The sequence below is a fragment of the Rhineura floridana genome, chromosome 4 (assembly GCF_030035675.1).
Source record: "Rhineura floridana isolate rRhiFlo1 chromosome 4, rRhiFlo1.hap2, whole genome shotgun sequence".
Taxonomy (NCBI): domain Eukaryota; kingdom Metazoa; phylum Chordata; class Lepidosauria; order Squamata; family Rhineuridae; genus Rhineura; species Rhineura floridana.
Genome location: NC_084483.1, coordinates 110,201,867 through 110,219,114, shown reverse-complemented (window position 1 = coordinate 110,219,114; position 17,248 = coordinate 110,201,867). Strand labels below are relative to the sequence as shown.

General features: G+C 39.5%; 1 protein-coding gene across 4 annotated transcripts in view; it reads right to left on the bottom strand.

The window, feature by feature from the left end:
- Positions 1-17,248, bottom strand: part of ADGRG6 (adhesion G protein-coupled receptor G6) — a 196,042-nt gene that overhangs the window by 23,018 nt on the left and 155,776 nt on the right. For all 4 annotated transcript variants that reach the window (XM_061624020.1, XM_061624017.1, XM_061624019.1 and 1 more), the window contains 3 exons: positions 10,100-10,227; positions 8,186-8,454; positions 1,430-1,529 (listed from right to left, as the gene is read on the bottom strand). In XM_061624020.1, coding sequence (XP_061480004.1) covers positions 1,430-1,529; positions 8,186-8,454; positions 10,100-10,227 — 497 coding nt within the window. The remainder of the gene's footprint in view (positions 1-1,429; positions 1,530-8,185; positions 8,455-10,099; positions 10,228-17,248) is intronic.

Genomic DNA, 17,248 nt, shown 5'->3' with positions numbered 1-17,248 from the left:
AAAGAAGACATGTGCTGTGCTGATCTTCTTTTAGGAGGGAGGAAGCAACATAAGACAGTTGATATTGTTCAGATAGTCACTTTAAATATGTCTGATCTACTTTGCAATTTTAGTGAAATTTCCTATAGGAAATCATTTTCTTTTGTTTCTATTTCTGTGACTTTGGGAACTACAGCAACACTGTGCAAAATTTACACTAAAAAAACTCCAAAAATAATTGTGGAATAATGGCACTGACTATTCTGCAAAATAGTCTCCAGTGTACACTTGGAGTGTCTCAGTTTGCACAAGATAAAACAGTGGGAGGTGAAATATATTCTAGCAAAATGCTAGGGGTGTGCTCTATGTTTTTAATTGACCATGCCCACCTTGCCTTAAATGAAGTGGTTTAAACTTAGCAGGCTGAAAACATGCATCTTGGGCAAGCTAAGTTTGTTCTTTCCAATAGTTAGAGTCACTGCTTAAATAGCAACATATTTTAATCCGTCTGATTTTACATCAAACTGCAGTTTCAGATTCAACTGTTAATGCACCCAAAATAGAACATAACCTTCAATTTGAAATGCAGAAGGCTGTCTTCACCATCATATGACATTGACCAATAAAAAGGATTTGAAATTAATAAAAATTAAGTTTGACACAGGTTTCTAGGACGAATAATGAGGGAAATATAATTTTCTAGATTAGATTCTCTGTAGAAACAACAGTAATACAGGAAAGAATCAGAGTAAGAAGAACACCAACAAACATACAAAAATATAATTCTCCATCTTTGGAGATGGCAGGTGTTGCCACCACTCACCATATGCTCAGAGGCACATGTTACCAAATTCTTCCAAGCTACACAGGAAGTGGATTGGACTGTGAAAGACCAACCCAAATTGTGTTTGCATTTTGACAAATTTGTAAGGCAGTCCAATATCTCAGAGAGGAGGTCATGTCTCCTGCTTCTCTGGTGCATTCACTATGGCTGCCCAGTCGCCCTGCTTTTTCAAGTTTGATAGAAATATCTATGGGCCAGAGCTTGGAAAAGTTACTTTGTTGAACTACAATTCCCATCAGCCCAATCCAGTGGCCATGCTGGCTGGGGCTGATGGGAGTTGTAGTTCAAAAAAGTAACTTTTCCAAGCTCTGCTATGGGCTATAGGTACGTTCTTAAACTGCAAGTTTTTTTTGCCTATTAGTGAATACTTTCTAATGTCCTGAATTTTGCCCTGTCAAATCCACTGATTAGATGACTGGCATCCCAATTATAAACATTGCTGCTGGCATCACCTCCAGTTCCATTCCAACATCAATGTCACATGAAACTTCTTTTTAGGCCTTCAGTTTGTACCTATGAGAGCAAAAAGGTGAATGGGAGCAAGTGTGTACATGCCAGCCCAGGTTCAGTGTCCTGGATCACAGTCATTCGATACAAAATACTTACAAGTCATCTGCACCTCGCCCCTTAGTATCTTTGCTGTAAATACTATTTGCATTTGTATTTGTGCTTGCTAGAACAATGATTACCACCATGGCAGGTAAGCCTGTAACAAAACAAAAAAAACCACATTACTATGTAAGTTTTAAGAACATAAGAGCTGCCATACAAGGTCAGAGCAGCAATCCATTTAATAGTACAGATTAATGATACAGTAATAGGTTTTAAAATTCTGTTTGTAATGCTGTTTTCTACCTCTGTTTGTGTACATTTTGAACAGTCACTGGTGTATCCCATTTTTGAAGCATGCCCAAAATTTGCATGTCAGCATTCATCCCATTTCATACATCCATCATAACAGCAAAGTTGTATAGTAGCTACTATATGATTCACTAGCAATAGGCAAAAGTCTACTAAAAATAATGAACTTAGGGGGTCACTGTTGAATAATTTACATCAATCTTAATTACTTGTTTCTGTCCCATTTCTAAAACAGCGTAATTGTACATGAGAGAATAAGCTGCCTAAAATCATATTAATTTTTGATACCATGTTGCTCCACTAACGTCAGTGGTTTACACTAAATAGGTGCAATGCTAACTCTTAAGTAGTGACTACTATATGTAATTCGCTAGAGGTAGACAAGAGGTATACCAAAAGATAACTGTTACAGAGCTTGGAAAAGTTACTTTTTTGAACTACAACTCCCATCAGCCCCAGCCAGCATGTGCTGGCTCGGGCTGATGGGAGTTGCAGTTCAAAAAAGTAACTTTTCCAAGCTCTGAACTGTTATAAGGTGGAGAAAGATAGCAGCTGTATATAAAGTACTCTGGATATTAATATCAAATGGGGACTGGGTATGCAGAGACTACTGCTTTGTCTGTGGGTGGCCCTGGCCCTATTTCTATGCTATGGCAACAGACACCAGACCACCCAAGTTCAATATTAGAAGGAATGATAAGCCTTTGAGACATGTTTAACCACTACATAATATTATAGAAAATTACATTTATGTGTACCTTGGGCCTGAGATATGCAGATTAAAACAATTGTTAGTGAAATGTTGCCTACCATTATAGAATATTGCTTGAGCTTTTAGCAAAACATCTAGTAATGGGATTCAATGATGGAGACAATTATAATTATGTGAAGTTTGCTTTCAAATTGCTGCTGTACCCATTTGGTTTATGGCCTTGTGCTGCTTTGCATGAATTTGCACACAACAACTGTATTCAAGCCTTTTTCCAGAAGCCAAAAGTTTCAGATGCAGAAAAAAAGTGAATAGGTACCTTGTTTCATGAATTGTAGAGTTATCTATCAGAACTGTCCTTCACAAGATGGCTTAACAGTAGCATAGTAGTCCCTTCATGATAGTCATGCCACACCCATCACAGCCATACCCGTTTCCACTTTCCTGTGTCTCCCTTGTTCTCCCTTTCGTCTTGAGAGTCTACACTCTTCAACAGATGTCCCTAAGAGCCATCAGCATGAAAAGGGAGGCTGTGTGTTAGCTACTGAGAAGAGTCTTCTCAGTGGCTGACTCATCTCTTTTCACTCTGAATGGCTCCAATCAGCATGAAAGGACAAGGACTCTTCTCAGTGGCTTTTCATGATGATTGGCTCATATATGGAGACCTGGCTAGGACCTTGCTTCCAAACAAGTACTGGGTCTATGACCCCCCCCCCCGCAACCCTGGATGACTATACCCCCGTGACTTAATAACGAAGATCAGATCATCATTGCAACCTGAAACAGTGTTATCATAACCATTTTCTAAACTCAAGCACAGTGATCAAGAAATGGAATAAAAAACTATGTATAAATAATCTGGTGTTTTTACATGTGCATAGCAAATACTCTTCAGATCCAAAACGCTTAGTCATATTTTCAACTTATTTCTTTATGTGTTAAGAATGAATTCATTTCCATGGCTGCATAGTTAACTTTTCCTTTAGTGATGGAAAGGTTACCAATGAAGAATATAGCATTAATGACTATGTTACAGAAGTATGGATCTTAAGACTGCCTTGAAACCAAGGTTGCATGCCATGTGTTCCTTGTGCCCAGGGAATGACAGTGACAAAATACAAAGATAGCCGATGCACATGTAAAATGGGCTGATATGTTGGAAGTGGGGCAAGAGCATCTCCTGTTTTGTTCTTTTGTTTATGTTCCAGAAGGGAGATAGAGTTAGGGTCCTCCAGATGGATAGGCTTGGCTACCTTTACCTGTGATGCTCTGACTGACTTCCTTCCTTCGCAGACTGATATACTTAGGGAAGCTTATCTGCCTCTCCTCCCTCTGTCCTTTCCTTCCTCTCTTCTTTGACTGTCTAAGAGAGAGGAGACACCTTTGTCTCTGTTCTCTCCCTTCTGAGCCATAAGGGCCATTCCCAAACCTGGGCATTGCGCCTCCAACTTACTTACCTAGTTAGTTAGAACTAGGTATGCCTTTCCTATCTACTATGTATTTCTATAAATAAAGAAGCTTTTCTTATTTTACTGAGTCTTAAGTCTCAGTGATCTCACTGCAGGGTAAAAGCCTGCTACTTACGTAAACGCACACACTGGCACACACGCATCTCAGACAGTTGACAATCTCTGCTAATATCTATACAAATTTACATAACATGATATACATTACTTGGTCTCTGAATGACAGTCAGTTTAGACAGCCTACCTCCTTCTCTGACTCAGAATATCAACTTTAGAAAATTCTTTCCTCTGCTCTCCATCAAGGTGAATTTATTTCTTCTCAAGTATTTTTATTAATTTGTTAAACAATACAAACAGTATCTCACATAAATGCATATTACAACAGATGCTTATGGCATATATCCAAAAATCTTGCTGCAGAGATCCTGACTTCCTCCATCTTCATTCTTCCATGTTTGACTTCTGAGGCCTGGGGACTCTTCTTCTGGGGGAACTGTGTGTGTGTGTGAGAGAGAGAAATCGATGACTTCCTCTTCATGCCTGGAAGTGCTTTCTATTCGTTCAGTAGGATCTTTGGATCTAAGTTTATAAGCTCCCCCCCTAAATTGCTTATAGCTATTTTATTACTTTCTCTTTAATTGCTGAAAGATCAAGTGATTCCAACCAGCTTTAAATATCTGGAACTAAGTGAAATTTCCAGTGCCTTAAAATTATACGTTGAGCAATCAAAAAAATTCTGTGCAACCATCCCCGCTGGCCCTTTATCAAATTCTCGTGTATTGGGAAAATAAGTCAGAATTGTATGAATAAATGTAAAAACAAACTGCACCCAAACTCAAATTGTTGTGTTCATCTGTCCTGCCAAAAAGTAATCAGAGCAATCCCAATGTTATGAGTAAGGGTTTTCCCTGGAGTACATATATCTGAAGGAATCACATTTCTTCTAGCTGAACAAACATGAATCCAATATGCTCTGTTCTTTTTGTTGCTGTTGGTTAAATATCAACTATATATTGAATGTAATTTGCCATGAAAAGGATGAATAAATACTCCCACTAAAGTAAAGTCAAGTCCTACTACAGAATCCAAGGATGAAGCTTGGCATGATTTTAATATCTTATTAACCACTCTAATTCTTTTGTAATTAGATCAATACGATCCCAAGAAACTGAGATATCAGGAACTATAATATTTCAGAAGTGTCAAGTCCAAAGAGATGTATACAATTCATACTACAATGCCAATTCTTATAGCTCATATGCTTATTGAATCCTGGGAATCCTACTAATTTTTACTTTAGGCTTAAAATGTATATGGTGATCTAGTCAGTTTTGCTCTAACAACAGACTATGATTTGATACATCACCATTCCATACTGTTCAGGGAGCTTTTTGACATTGTACAAATTAACATGGCAATGGGTGACAAACTGCACATGATTAATTCATGAGATATTAAGCCTGAACTGAAAACAAGCAGTTTCAATACAAAATACAAGAAATTGTGTGACTCTACCACGAGTCATTATGTAGCAAATAGCATCTTGTAGGATGGGGTGAATGAAATTTATGGTTGCTGCTGCTAAATCCCAACAAAGGAAGAGAGGCTTCATACTTTTTCTCAAGGGTGTCACTTGGTGGCAGTGGCAGTAAGTGTTGGATGAAGCAGTACTGTGCAGTTGTTGTCCACCAGGACCTAATTTGAGCCAATTATTTAGTTAGTTATATCCTGTCCCTCTGCCTGAAAACAGGCCTCCAAGACATCTGGCAATAAATGAAAATATATGACACAATAATAACCCTATTTTAAAAGGCAATATGATGATTCATGAAGGCTCTGTGAGGACAATGAAGGAAAATGTCCTCTCCCCATGATGTATACACAAGCTGTGTATTCCGGACACGGTACATAGTTAAACTATGGAATTTGCTCCCACAAGAGGCAGTGATAGCCACCAACTTGGATGGCTTTAGAAGAGGATTAGACAAATGCATGGAGGATAAGGCTACCAGTTCTTTGGGCTGACTGCAGGTGTTGCCACCACTCACCATATGCTAAGAGGCACATGTTACGAAATTCTTCCAAGCTACACAGGAAGTGGATTGGACTGTGAAAGACCAACCCAACTTGTGTTTGCATTTTGACAAATTTGTAGGGCAGTACAATATCTCAGAGAGGAGGTCAGGTCTCCTGCTCCCCTGGTACATTCACTATAGCTGCCCAATTTCCCTGCTTTTTAAAGTTTGATAGAAATATCTGTTGGCTAGGACTGGAGAGCGCAGCTATGAGAACTAGAAAAGGTCCTGAAATGAAAAGATGTATCACTGAACACTAAAATCAGGATCATTCAGAACATGGTATTCCTTATCTCTATGTATGGATGTGAAAGTTGGACAGTGAAAAAAGCAGGTAAGAAAAAAATCAACTCATTTGAAATGTATTGGAGGAGAGCTTTGCAGATACCATGGACCACGCAAAGGACAAACCAGAACTGTCATTAGAAGCTAAAATGATGAAACTGAGGTTATCATACTTTGGACACATAATGAGAAGGCATGATTCACTAAAAAGACAATAATGCTGGAAAAAACAGAAGGGAATAGAAAACGAGGAAGACCAAAATAGAGATGGATTGATTCCATAAAGGAAGCCACAGACCTGAACTTTATAAGATCTGAACAGGGTAGTTTATAACAGATGCTATTGGAAGTTGCTGATTCATAGGGTCGCCATAAGTCATAATCGGCTTGAAGGCACATAACAACAATAGGTACATTCTTAAACTGCAAGGTTTTTGCCCATTAGTGAATACTACCAAATACCAGTGGTTGAGGTCCTGCTTATGGGTTTCCCATAGGCAACTGGTTGGCTACTGTGAGAACAGGATGCTGGACTAGATTGGTCATTGGCCCAATCCAGCAGGTTCTTTTTATGTTCTTATGTGCCTATTTTAACTGCTGCTCTTCAAAGATTCCATGAAGATCATAGGGGAGAACAGCATAACCACAACCAGCCAGGTTGCTGCAGATTCTATAGCTGCCTTTGTGAAAAAATGCCTCATCCTCTCAGGGACTATAGTAGCTGGTACAACCTGGCCCTAGATGGCCAAAAATACCAATTTTTGCCAATCTTGGGGCAGGTTGTACCAGATATTTTAGAGGATAAGACATTTTCTCACAAAGGAAGCTGCAGAGTCTGCCACTACTGGCTCTTCCCGGTAACAGGGGTTCCTGGTGAAAGGTCTGGGTGGAGGATGATGGAAAGAAGCCACTCCAGAGGCCTTAGGTTTTGTTGTTGTTGCTGCTGCTAGTGCGGCTTGTATCCGCACTAGATACTCCTGGCTATTCAACAGTTTAGTGCCTACATAGTGCTGTCCTGCTGCTTTCCTCACTGCTACCACCAAACACTTCCAGTAAAAGCATGATTACTCCATCTCTTCACCCACTCTTCAGCAGACGTAAACACATACTTCTACAACAGCTGCCACTACATGTTTATTTATTTATTTATTATTTGATTTATATCCTGCCCTTCCTCCCAGCAGGAGCTCACTTTATGAGTTAATGACATATCAGTATTTTTTACCAACCCTGGGTAAATAGATGGTAATCCAGAGGCATCCAAGGTGCTATGATCTGCCTTCCTTGCACAAGAAGAGTTCTTGTTTAGGATTTAGAGATAGAGGGAATAATGCACTAGAGTTAAATAAAGCAGTGGGGGGAAATCCTCCATCTTTCAAATGCTACAATATAAACTGTATGTTGCAGCAAAAAGAAAATTGTGGAGAGGGGGAGAGATCTAAGGCCCTCCTCCGAGTACCATCCCATCGAGAAGCTCGGAGGGTGGTGACTAGAAATAGGGCCTTTTCGGTTGAGGCTCCCAAACTATGGAATGGTTTCTCCGATGAGGTGCGCCTGGCGCCGACGCTGCTATCTTTTCGGCGCCAGGTGAAAACCTTTTTATATTCCCAGGCATTTTAATGCGTATTATTATATGTATTGTTGTATTTTGCTACTGTTTGATTATTTTTGTTTACCTTTGTTGGTTTGATTCTATTGTTTTATTGTATTTATATATTCCTGATTGCTTTATTTTATGTACACCGCCCAGAGAGCCCTTGGGCTTAGGGCGGTATATAAATTAAATTAAATAAATTAAATAAAATAAAGGAAAGGAGAGATGGTTACAATAATTCATCTAAACATAAATTTACCTTAGTCCTCTAATAGCTCCAGTCTTGATTTGAGCAGGATGTCTAAGTAATAGTGAAATGTAACCAAATCAGATCACTAATTTAAAAGTATAGACTGTAAAAATATTACTTACCCCACCCAATGATGCAAAATTTTAGGATGTATCGGCGAATGTAGGTATTGAATACTTTCACTAGAGCTATATACATATGAACAGCTTCCAAACCCATCCATGTAAAGGTTGCCAGAAGGAAATAATGCAATAGGGCAGCAACAGTGATGCAGAGGGCTTGTATGTCAAATGATGCAATCCAGCCATCAAGGAGAAAGACCAGATTTAGACAAAGCAAGGCTGTGCTCAAATTCATTAGGATTTTGGAGGGATAATCTCTTCGCAATTTTCTGGAGATAAATAGACAACAAATAATAGTATAACAAAGTGTGGATTCCAATTTATAAAAATTATTTTGATAATTTTTTTAAAAGTCTGAACTGCTGAGACCACAACTGAATAGGTGCACACATGTTCACTAAAAAGGATTAAGTTTATAGGATAGTTTGCTTAACTCTATGTTGGTTTGTGACCTGTGTGCTTTGCAGCAGTTTTTATCCATCTGCAACTCCCACAAAGAACAAAATATTTGTTCCTGAATGATGGTCTACCACTGGAATTCAACAGACTTCCAAAGTCCATAAATATCCATAAATTAACACAGTTCACTTCACAGCAGGGCCCTACTTAGGCATGCTATAGTTCAGGAGTGGCTAACCTTTTTTGAGATGAGGGTCAGATTGCTCTACAGTCAATATTCCAGAGGCTTTATGTCAAAGTGGCAGAGCTTAGAAAAGTTACTTTTTAAAACTATAATTCCCATCATCCCCAGCCAGCATGGCCACTGGAATGGGCTGATGGGAGTTGTAGTTCAAAAAAGTACTTTTCCAAGCTCTGCAAAGTAGGCATAGCTTAAGTGTTAAAGTGGCTATGGTAATTGTCTTATTTAAAAAGGATACATTTGTGGGGGTCTTGACTGGGTCACAAAAACGTTTTGGCATAATAAAATCACAGCAGGGGTCTCACATTAGTGGTCAGTAACAAGATATTTATATATTTATACAGTTGCCAGCATTATTCTTGTTCTTGGCTTGTGGACAAGTATTTAAAGTAACACTTGCTCAATAATTTGCTTTTAATAATGTTATTTGTTATTTAATTTTGAGAATTATATTATTTTATTGATGTATTATGTTCTATTGATGTATTGTTATATTTATGTTTTTTTGTAAGCCGCCTTGAGGGCCTTTTGGCCATAAGGCGGGGTATAAATTTAATAAATAATAATAATAATATATATAAATGGGGGGCTTGGAGGGCCACAAAAACGTTTTGGCATCATGGAGGGGGGACCTACAGCTGCAGTCAGAAATCCTTTTTTATAGAAAAAGTTTAAAAAATTTAAATGAAAAACGTCGGGAGCCTTGCAGGAAGTGTCTATATGCAATCCATGGGCTAAGGGTTAGCCACCTTTGCTGTAAACATACAACTGTGCTTTTTATGGTTACTAATTAAACACAACTGGGTTACTACCATATGAAAACAACATATTGCTGATAATTAGTAACAATGATTTCTTAGTAGCTAGTTTTTGCTTGGGTTTGAACCTATTTATCCAAAGAAACTTAAACAGATTACTAGGAAAACACACTACTATATCTGAATGCCTAAAGTGGCTGTTGTATCATATGAACCTGTGTTTCATATTGTGTGCACAATTAGAATAGCATCTCTGTAACACTGGCATAATGCCACAAATATGTCTCATTGTCCTATCATAACGTCTAAAATCTGGCACAACAGATTTTAAGATTAGTCTGGACACCATTTAAACTTATGGTGCATGAAATAACTTCAATTTGTCATGTTCCTGGACTGTAATCTGTCTTTTAAATCTGCTCCTGATATTCTGTCCTAGAAAGATTTTGGAGAGAAACTGATGATACTGAAACATATCAGTGTAATTAAAAATAATTATTTGACCTGAGTACTTACTCAAAAGCAATGTATGTCAGAAGAGTTGCAGCTGAAAATATGGCAGAAATTCCACAACCAATGTATGTTATGAAAGTAAGGACTTTGGTGTTTTCAGGATCTATTTGTAAAGCAGTTCCTGGCAGGTCCTATATATAAGGTGAAAAAGAGATATAAACTGTTGGAAATAGATTTTTTTGAGAAGCATGAGTATTTTTCTCTTGTGATAGCAATGTAGGTAAATTCCAGAGAATGTTGGCTAGAAACACTGCACTTGACATATTTAGTACACAGCTGTCACACATCTGATTTCCTTTCTATAGCTTCTGAGAAAAAAAATCAGAGGGCATATAGTGTAACAGATGGAAACAACAGCATCGATATACAAACCTCTATTGTTCGTATCATTTCATTACGCAGATCTCAAGAACTGTTTTGTGGGAAATCCTTCCACTTGCAATATCCCATTTCCTTAAAACTCCATAAATCCAGGATTTCCTCCCTTGTGAATAGCGTGAACAGGATATTTGTTTTTTATTTAAAGTCTAGAAACTCTCTCAAACAGCCCTTTCACACATGACATTTTCCTACATGAAGATTATCTCCATGTCTAAAAACACTATGAGTTGCTTGTAAACAGCAGCCAACTATTATGTCGCATCTGTACAGATTGGGAAGCCAATGTTTCCTACATAGAAATAATCTTTGTGTAAGAAAAATGGTGTGCAAGAGACAGGGGATGATGCATGTTTACAATATCCCAGGTGAGAGATGGGGTGGAATGCCTGTAAAAGAAGTTCAGTTACATGGTATGAATTGTTATGATGTGTGTCATTTTAGTGTGTATAGTGAGTCTGTGCTTGGATTGTTTGTTTGAGCATCTTTGACGATCTTGGAGCAAGTGGATTGTAAACAGAATGTGCCTGGGGGGAACAAAGGGGCCACAGCAGAACCGCCTATCTCAGTGATCAAAGGAAGGAGCAGGCATGGCCAGAGGAAGTTGTGTTAGAGGGGAGACTACAGGTGCTTGCTGGCTATGCTCTTCACCAGCCTCCCACCTATTGCTCTACTACTCTGCTCAATAGTCTAGTGATGTTACTGTTAAACACCAGGTCCATTCATCCTAAGAACATGATGATCCACTTTTTAACTGTGGATGAGCTGGCCACCCTGGTATGTATTACTGAGACCTGGCCCGGGTGGGGGAGCTGGATGGCTCAGACTTAACTCAGCTCTGCTTGGCTGGGTACTCAGTGCAGCATCAAGCCACACTAGCAGGGCCGTGGAGAGGGGAGAGTTAATGTGATCCACCACTCTCCATCATCATGAAGCCCTTCCTCCTTTCAGTGGGACTGGAAGGCCTGCACCTGGCACTGGGCAAAAGAAATAGACTAGGGATTGCTGCTGCCCAACAGTCTCCCTGACCAAGCTGGTCTTTTATGTGGTGCCAGAGGACCCACGATGGTGGTTCTGAGTGACTTCATCCATGCTGAGGATGCCTTGAGTCTGGCTCAGGATTTCATGGCCTCCATGGCAACCATGGGTCTGTTTCAAATGGTCATCAGGCCTACCCTCAATTTGGTCTTTACTCCAAGTGGGGAGGGGAGTGGTCTGGAAGTAGGCAGGGTGGATACTACCCTATTGTCATGATCAGACCACATGCTGGTAAAGTTTGGCTTGCAGTGATTATTCCCACCTCCAAGTGTAGGGGACCACTCAGAATAGTCTGATGAACTCTAATAGATTTCTGATGGCCCTGGGGATAGAGCAAATCATTCTGTTGAGGCTCTAGTTTCACTGTGAAACAGACTGATTGATCATGATCAACATGGTAATTCCAAAGGGTTGTCTCTATCACCATTGAGATCACATTGCTCTTTGGTCTTCTGAGGAACTATGGTTGATGAAGTGGGCAAGATGAAGACTGGAATGCAAGTGGCAGAAATCTGGCTTTGAAACCAAACAAAAATGTGTTAGGACACATAACTGTGTCTACCATGTGGCGGTGAAGGGAGTGAAAAAGTATTCACTGTGTCCATCACATCCTTGAGGAATTAGCTAGCAGAGTTGTTCCATATGGTCCAGAGACTGGTTAACCCAGATATGGGGGGTGTACCCTTGGAACACAAGGTGACTAGCTGTGAGCAGTTTGTGAGACACTTCAAGGAGAAGTAAATGCAAGCAGACGATAAGGGATGCTAAGAAAGATCTGAGTGGCACATTGCTAAAAAAAATATAGACGAAGAACAATTTTTTATAAAAAATATTAAAAGCAGGAGACTTTCTAGGGAGGTGATTGGACCCTTGGATGACAAAGGAGTCAAAGAAGTGCTAAAGAAGAATAAGGAGATTGCAGCTAGTGCAGAAATCAATGGCTAGACTGCCAACAGCATGTGACTTTTGCTAAAACGTCTGCGCCGGCTGCCCATATGATACTGGGCCAGGTTCAAAGCTCTTGTGATGATACATAAAACCCTGAACAACTTGATGCAGGGTACCTGAAGGACCACCTGAGCCTTTATATTCCAGCTCAATCACTGAGATTGTCTGGACGAACATTGTTAGTTGTCCCCCATGTTAACAGGGGCCTGGCTGGCCTTAACTAGAAGTTATGCATTTTGTGTTGCCAGTCCTGTGCTGTGGAACACACTTCCAGCAGAAATTCACCAGGTATCTTTGCTCATGAAGAATTTTTATGATGACAGAACTATGGAGCTGTTTGAAGCTTTTTTAATTGGACAGTCATTTTAATAATTGGTTTGTGGTGTTTTTAATTCTACTTTATGTTTTATTATTGTACATTGCCCTGATATTGCAATATATACATGGCAGTATATATATACTTTTATAAAAATAAAATATAAATGTGTGAAGGAGCCCAAAGCTCCAATACTTGGAGAATATTTTCCCACTCAAATGAATCTGCCTGTGTTACTTTCCATTCGGTGGGGTTCCAATCACATATTGAGGTAGATAAACATGCAACTGGAACCCTGTGGAGGGAAGAACAATCTGGAATGATGGTCAAGGACATATTTAAACTAGGAATGGAATCCTCTCCTCCTTTACTTTTTGTTTTTAAATGTGGCCCCCTGGTGGTCGTTAATGATCCGATTCCTTTTTCCTCTGACATCTTCATTTTTCTGATCTCCTTCAGGGTTGTTTTTTTTTTTGCTTTGCAGAGAATTATTGATATTATAATTGCTATTTATTCACTAGTCTCTATTGGTATCGATCTTTATTCTGAACTCTGTAAAGATTGCCTGTTTACATTCCCTTTCAAGTTCACAGCAGACAGATTAAGGCAGATAATCAAGTCAGTGTCTTTCCTCCTGCTGCTTACAGTCAACACTTCATTTTCCTTCTGCTTTCTGTCTGTGAGTTACAATCAACACCTCATTGACATCAGTGAAAGGGAATACACATTTGAAGAGCTCACACAGAAAGTAGATCAATAAAAGTATCATTCACATTATCAATTATTTCAAAGCGAGTATTTTTTAAAAAATGAATTGGAAAAAAAGAATGAATCAGAAACCAGGTGTGGAGAGTTGCTACTTCAAAATTCTCTCCACAAAGACAGAGAATATCAGAAATAATAATTAATCCAATGGCAAATATGATTACTGCAAAATGAAGCCTATCACTAATTTAAACACTTATTTCCTCCACTCTAAAGAGCTAACTCTAAACTCCTCACACCCAAAGCAGCTGTCAGGATTTAAAACCCACACATGTATGTACAAAATGACCAGTTTTGCCCTTAAGTTGTGTGGAAGCGTGGAAGTAGGAGCAGTGTCTTAAATCATGTGGACAGCAAAAAGGGAGAACCACTGCCTATTTTGGATTTGCTAACAATGACAACTGCAGACTTCCCCATGCCTTAGCCTAGGGTTAATACCCCTTAGGGCCAATGTGTAGGATAGGCACTCAATATGATTAGCTTCTAGGTGACCTTTCCATTTTTCACAGCAGCAGATCTCTTCTGGAACCCAACGTTCCACCAGGATTAAACTGCCAAGGATCAGGCTTGTCATCTCCTTCCTTTAAGCTTTCAGAGATCTTGTGGCTTCTTGATAGAGCTCTTCAAGAGTTTTATTATCTAACTGTGACCCACATAGCTCTCACCCAGCACTTCTGTGACAGGGAATATTCCCATTTGTCTTTATTGTCCCTAAAGATTGCTAACAGAGAACTTGGTTCTCATAACATAAAGATATCTTATATCATCATAGAATAGCATAGTTCATGGGGCCTATAGGGCCATCAAGTCCAACGCCCTGCTCAATGCAGGAATCCAAGTCAAAGCATAACTGACAGATGGCTGTCCAGCTGCCTCTTGAATGCCTCCAGTGTTGACCTACAAACTACCTTGTAATTACCATTTCATGAAATATTAAAACTAAGGGGTCTTTCTGCTTCCCATTTTGCCATTCCCCCTTCTCATTGAAATTACTGTCTAGTACAGCCTTTCCCAACTAGTGTGCCTCCAGATGTTGTTGGACCACAACTCCCATCAGCCTCAGCCAGCAGGAAAGATGGGAATTTTGGTCCAACAACATCTGGAGGCACACTGGTTGGGAAAGGCTGGTCTAGTAGCTCTAAAACGCCCAAGCGATAGCAACAGCATGATTTGATTTACTTAAATACAGAAAATTGGGAAATTACAGCATTATGAGATTCACCGAATATTGAAAGTAATCTTACAATATCATGAAGTCCAACCCCCTGCTTAATAACTTTTGAGTAAGTGCTGTTGAAGTCTGACATTTCACATGCCTTGCATATATAACAAACTGTTGCAAGAGTATGCATGCCATCACTTACTTAAGAAATGTTATTTTTATCCAGAGACTAATTAAAGTCAGTGGCAGTCCTTGTGCACAGTAATTAATGGCACATTCACTTCCCCATTGCCTACAATACTAATTGCCTGTTGTAGGAAAAGGAAAGCATACCTGCACTGAAACAAATTTGAAAGAGGTGAATGGATCCATGTGGTAGTGTACACCATTGCACCATAATTTCCATGAGTGTATCATATGTTGGTATAGATTAAGAAGTTGCATACATTTCTGCACACCATAGTCCTTGCTAGAGTGGTGCTATTATATGTAAATCCAAATGTGAACTCTGGAAGAAAAGAACTGGCAATTTACAATGCCAGAAAACATTATAATTCTCACACTGGAACACTGCCAGGATTCCTGTGACTTTCTCCTCACTTCCGAATCTCCCACAAAAGCACTCACAGAAGGAGAAAGGACACATTGAATTTAAGAATGCCCCCTTTCCTCACAAATATGCAAAAGTAGAACAGAACAAACCTGAAAAGGGAACAGAAAGGCTTGTGATTTTTTCATATTTAAATTCAAGCAAGATGTGAAAAGAGCCAATATATTGCTAGGCCTGTGGAAGCCAGATATTAAACCTTTTTTTGGCTCTAATGTGCTATAAGTCATATGCAGGGAGTGAAAGAAAATCATTCTTGCACTTCGTCTCTTAGTCTTTTAAAGACCTATTTAAATCAGCTAAATCAAATCAGATGTACCTGCTTAATTTTATTCTCAACACTGAAAAATACCGTAGAAACCAGTTGCTAAAAATAACCAGACTTTAATTTTTTTTTTATTTAATACACTTCTTTTCTGTTTCTTTACCATAGTTACAGGTACCTCAATGGGGCAATATTTTTTTTTGAAGTTCATCCAAGGAAGCTGAACCACTCTGGCAGTAATATACACTTTGACAGCTGCATCTCTTTGCCATAAACACCTTGACTGTTTCCATCCTCTGGCCTCAAACAGTGTCATGCCCACTTTCTAGGCCATGTACAATTCCCAGGATTGCCTGCTCAAAACCATCTATCAATCAGAGCCTACCTGGGTCAAGAGTCCTCAAAAACTGAATGTTGGCAATATTCCTGTCTCTCGTCGTCTCTCCTCATCCATTTGACCAAGATGTTATGTTACTTATAAGGAGAATATATGCCTATGTGTAAGTAGCCACATAGGCAGATCGGGGTAGCTGACATGGTGCTGTCCTTTGTGGATTTCAACTCCTACTGCCTGCAGCCAGCATGGCCAATAGCTAGGGATGGTGTAGTTCAAAACATCTGGAGTGCATCATGTTGGCTATTCCTGGGGTTAGCTTAATTTTTTTCAACATACTATTCAGCCTTTCTCCTTTTGCTTTTCTTAAAACTTAATCTTAATGAACTCTCCAGCTGCTGCAGTCTGATCTGCATTTGTGACTGTTCATGAGAGATTGTGCTCCTCGCACTGTGCCCAGATCTTTTTGATCCATGCTACTCATTTGTGTCTAGGGAGAATTTGAGGAAAGCTTCCTGGAAGGGAAGTGGTTGTGGGCTGGATGCTCCCTCATTTCCATAACTAATACCAATCACTCATAGCCTTGAGAATTTACTCCTATTTCAAGGTCAGAGGGAAAGAAGGAGCTGGTATCAATGGAACCTGAAATACTCCAGAGGCAGTATGCTTCTGAATACCAGTTGCTGGAAACTGCAGGAGGGGAGAATGTTGTTTTGCTCAGGTCCTGCTTGTGGGCTTCCCATAGGCATTTGGTTGGCCACTGTGAGAACAGGATTCTGGACTAGATGGGCCACTGGCCTGATCCGGCAGGTTCTTCTTAGGTACCCCTGCTCCCAAGCATTCAGTATGTGGAGTAGGGATGAGGTTTGCTGCCTAGTTCTGATCTGCTTGCATTCCTATAGTCCATTGTTCCATCCCAATCTGTCCTTTTTTTGTTCCCACTTGCTTTGGTCCTTGCCGATTTGATAAGCTGTTGGGTTTTTTTGGTTGTGAAAAAGATTGCATAATTTTTAACATAAATGCCTATGTAAATTATCATGGTGTTTCTCGTGGTTTATTTTTTCCTATTTATCACACCCACACACTGTAATGAATGCATCAACTTAGAGGATATTACGAAGATAATTATGTAAAATTTGGAAAAAAATTGGGGGAAAATCTGTTGATTACAGCCACGGCCTGCCTCAAGAAATCAGTGCTGGTCCAAAAATATAGCAGACTGTTGAATTCAGTCAGAATCCAGTACTAAGTCCGATTTAGCAGATATTCTCCCCCATTCCTAATATGGAGTGTTACATGAAAATGCTCACAAAATCCAGTACTTCTGCTGAAGAAGCTC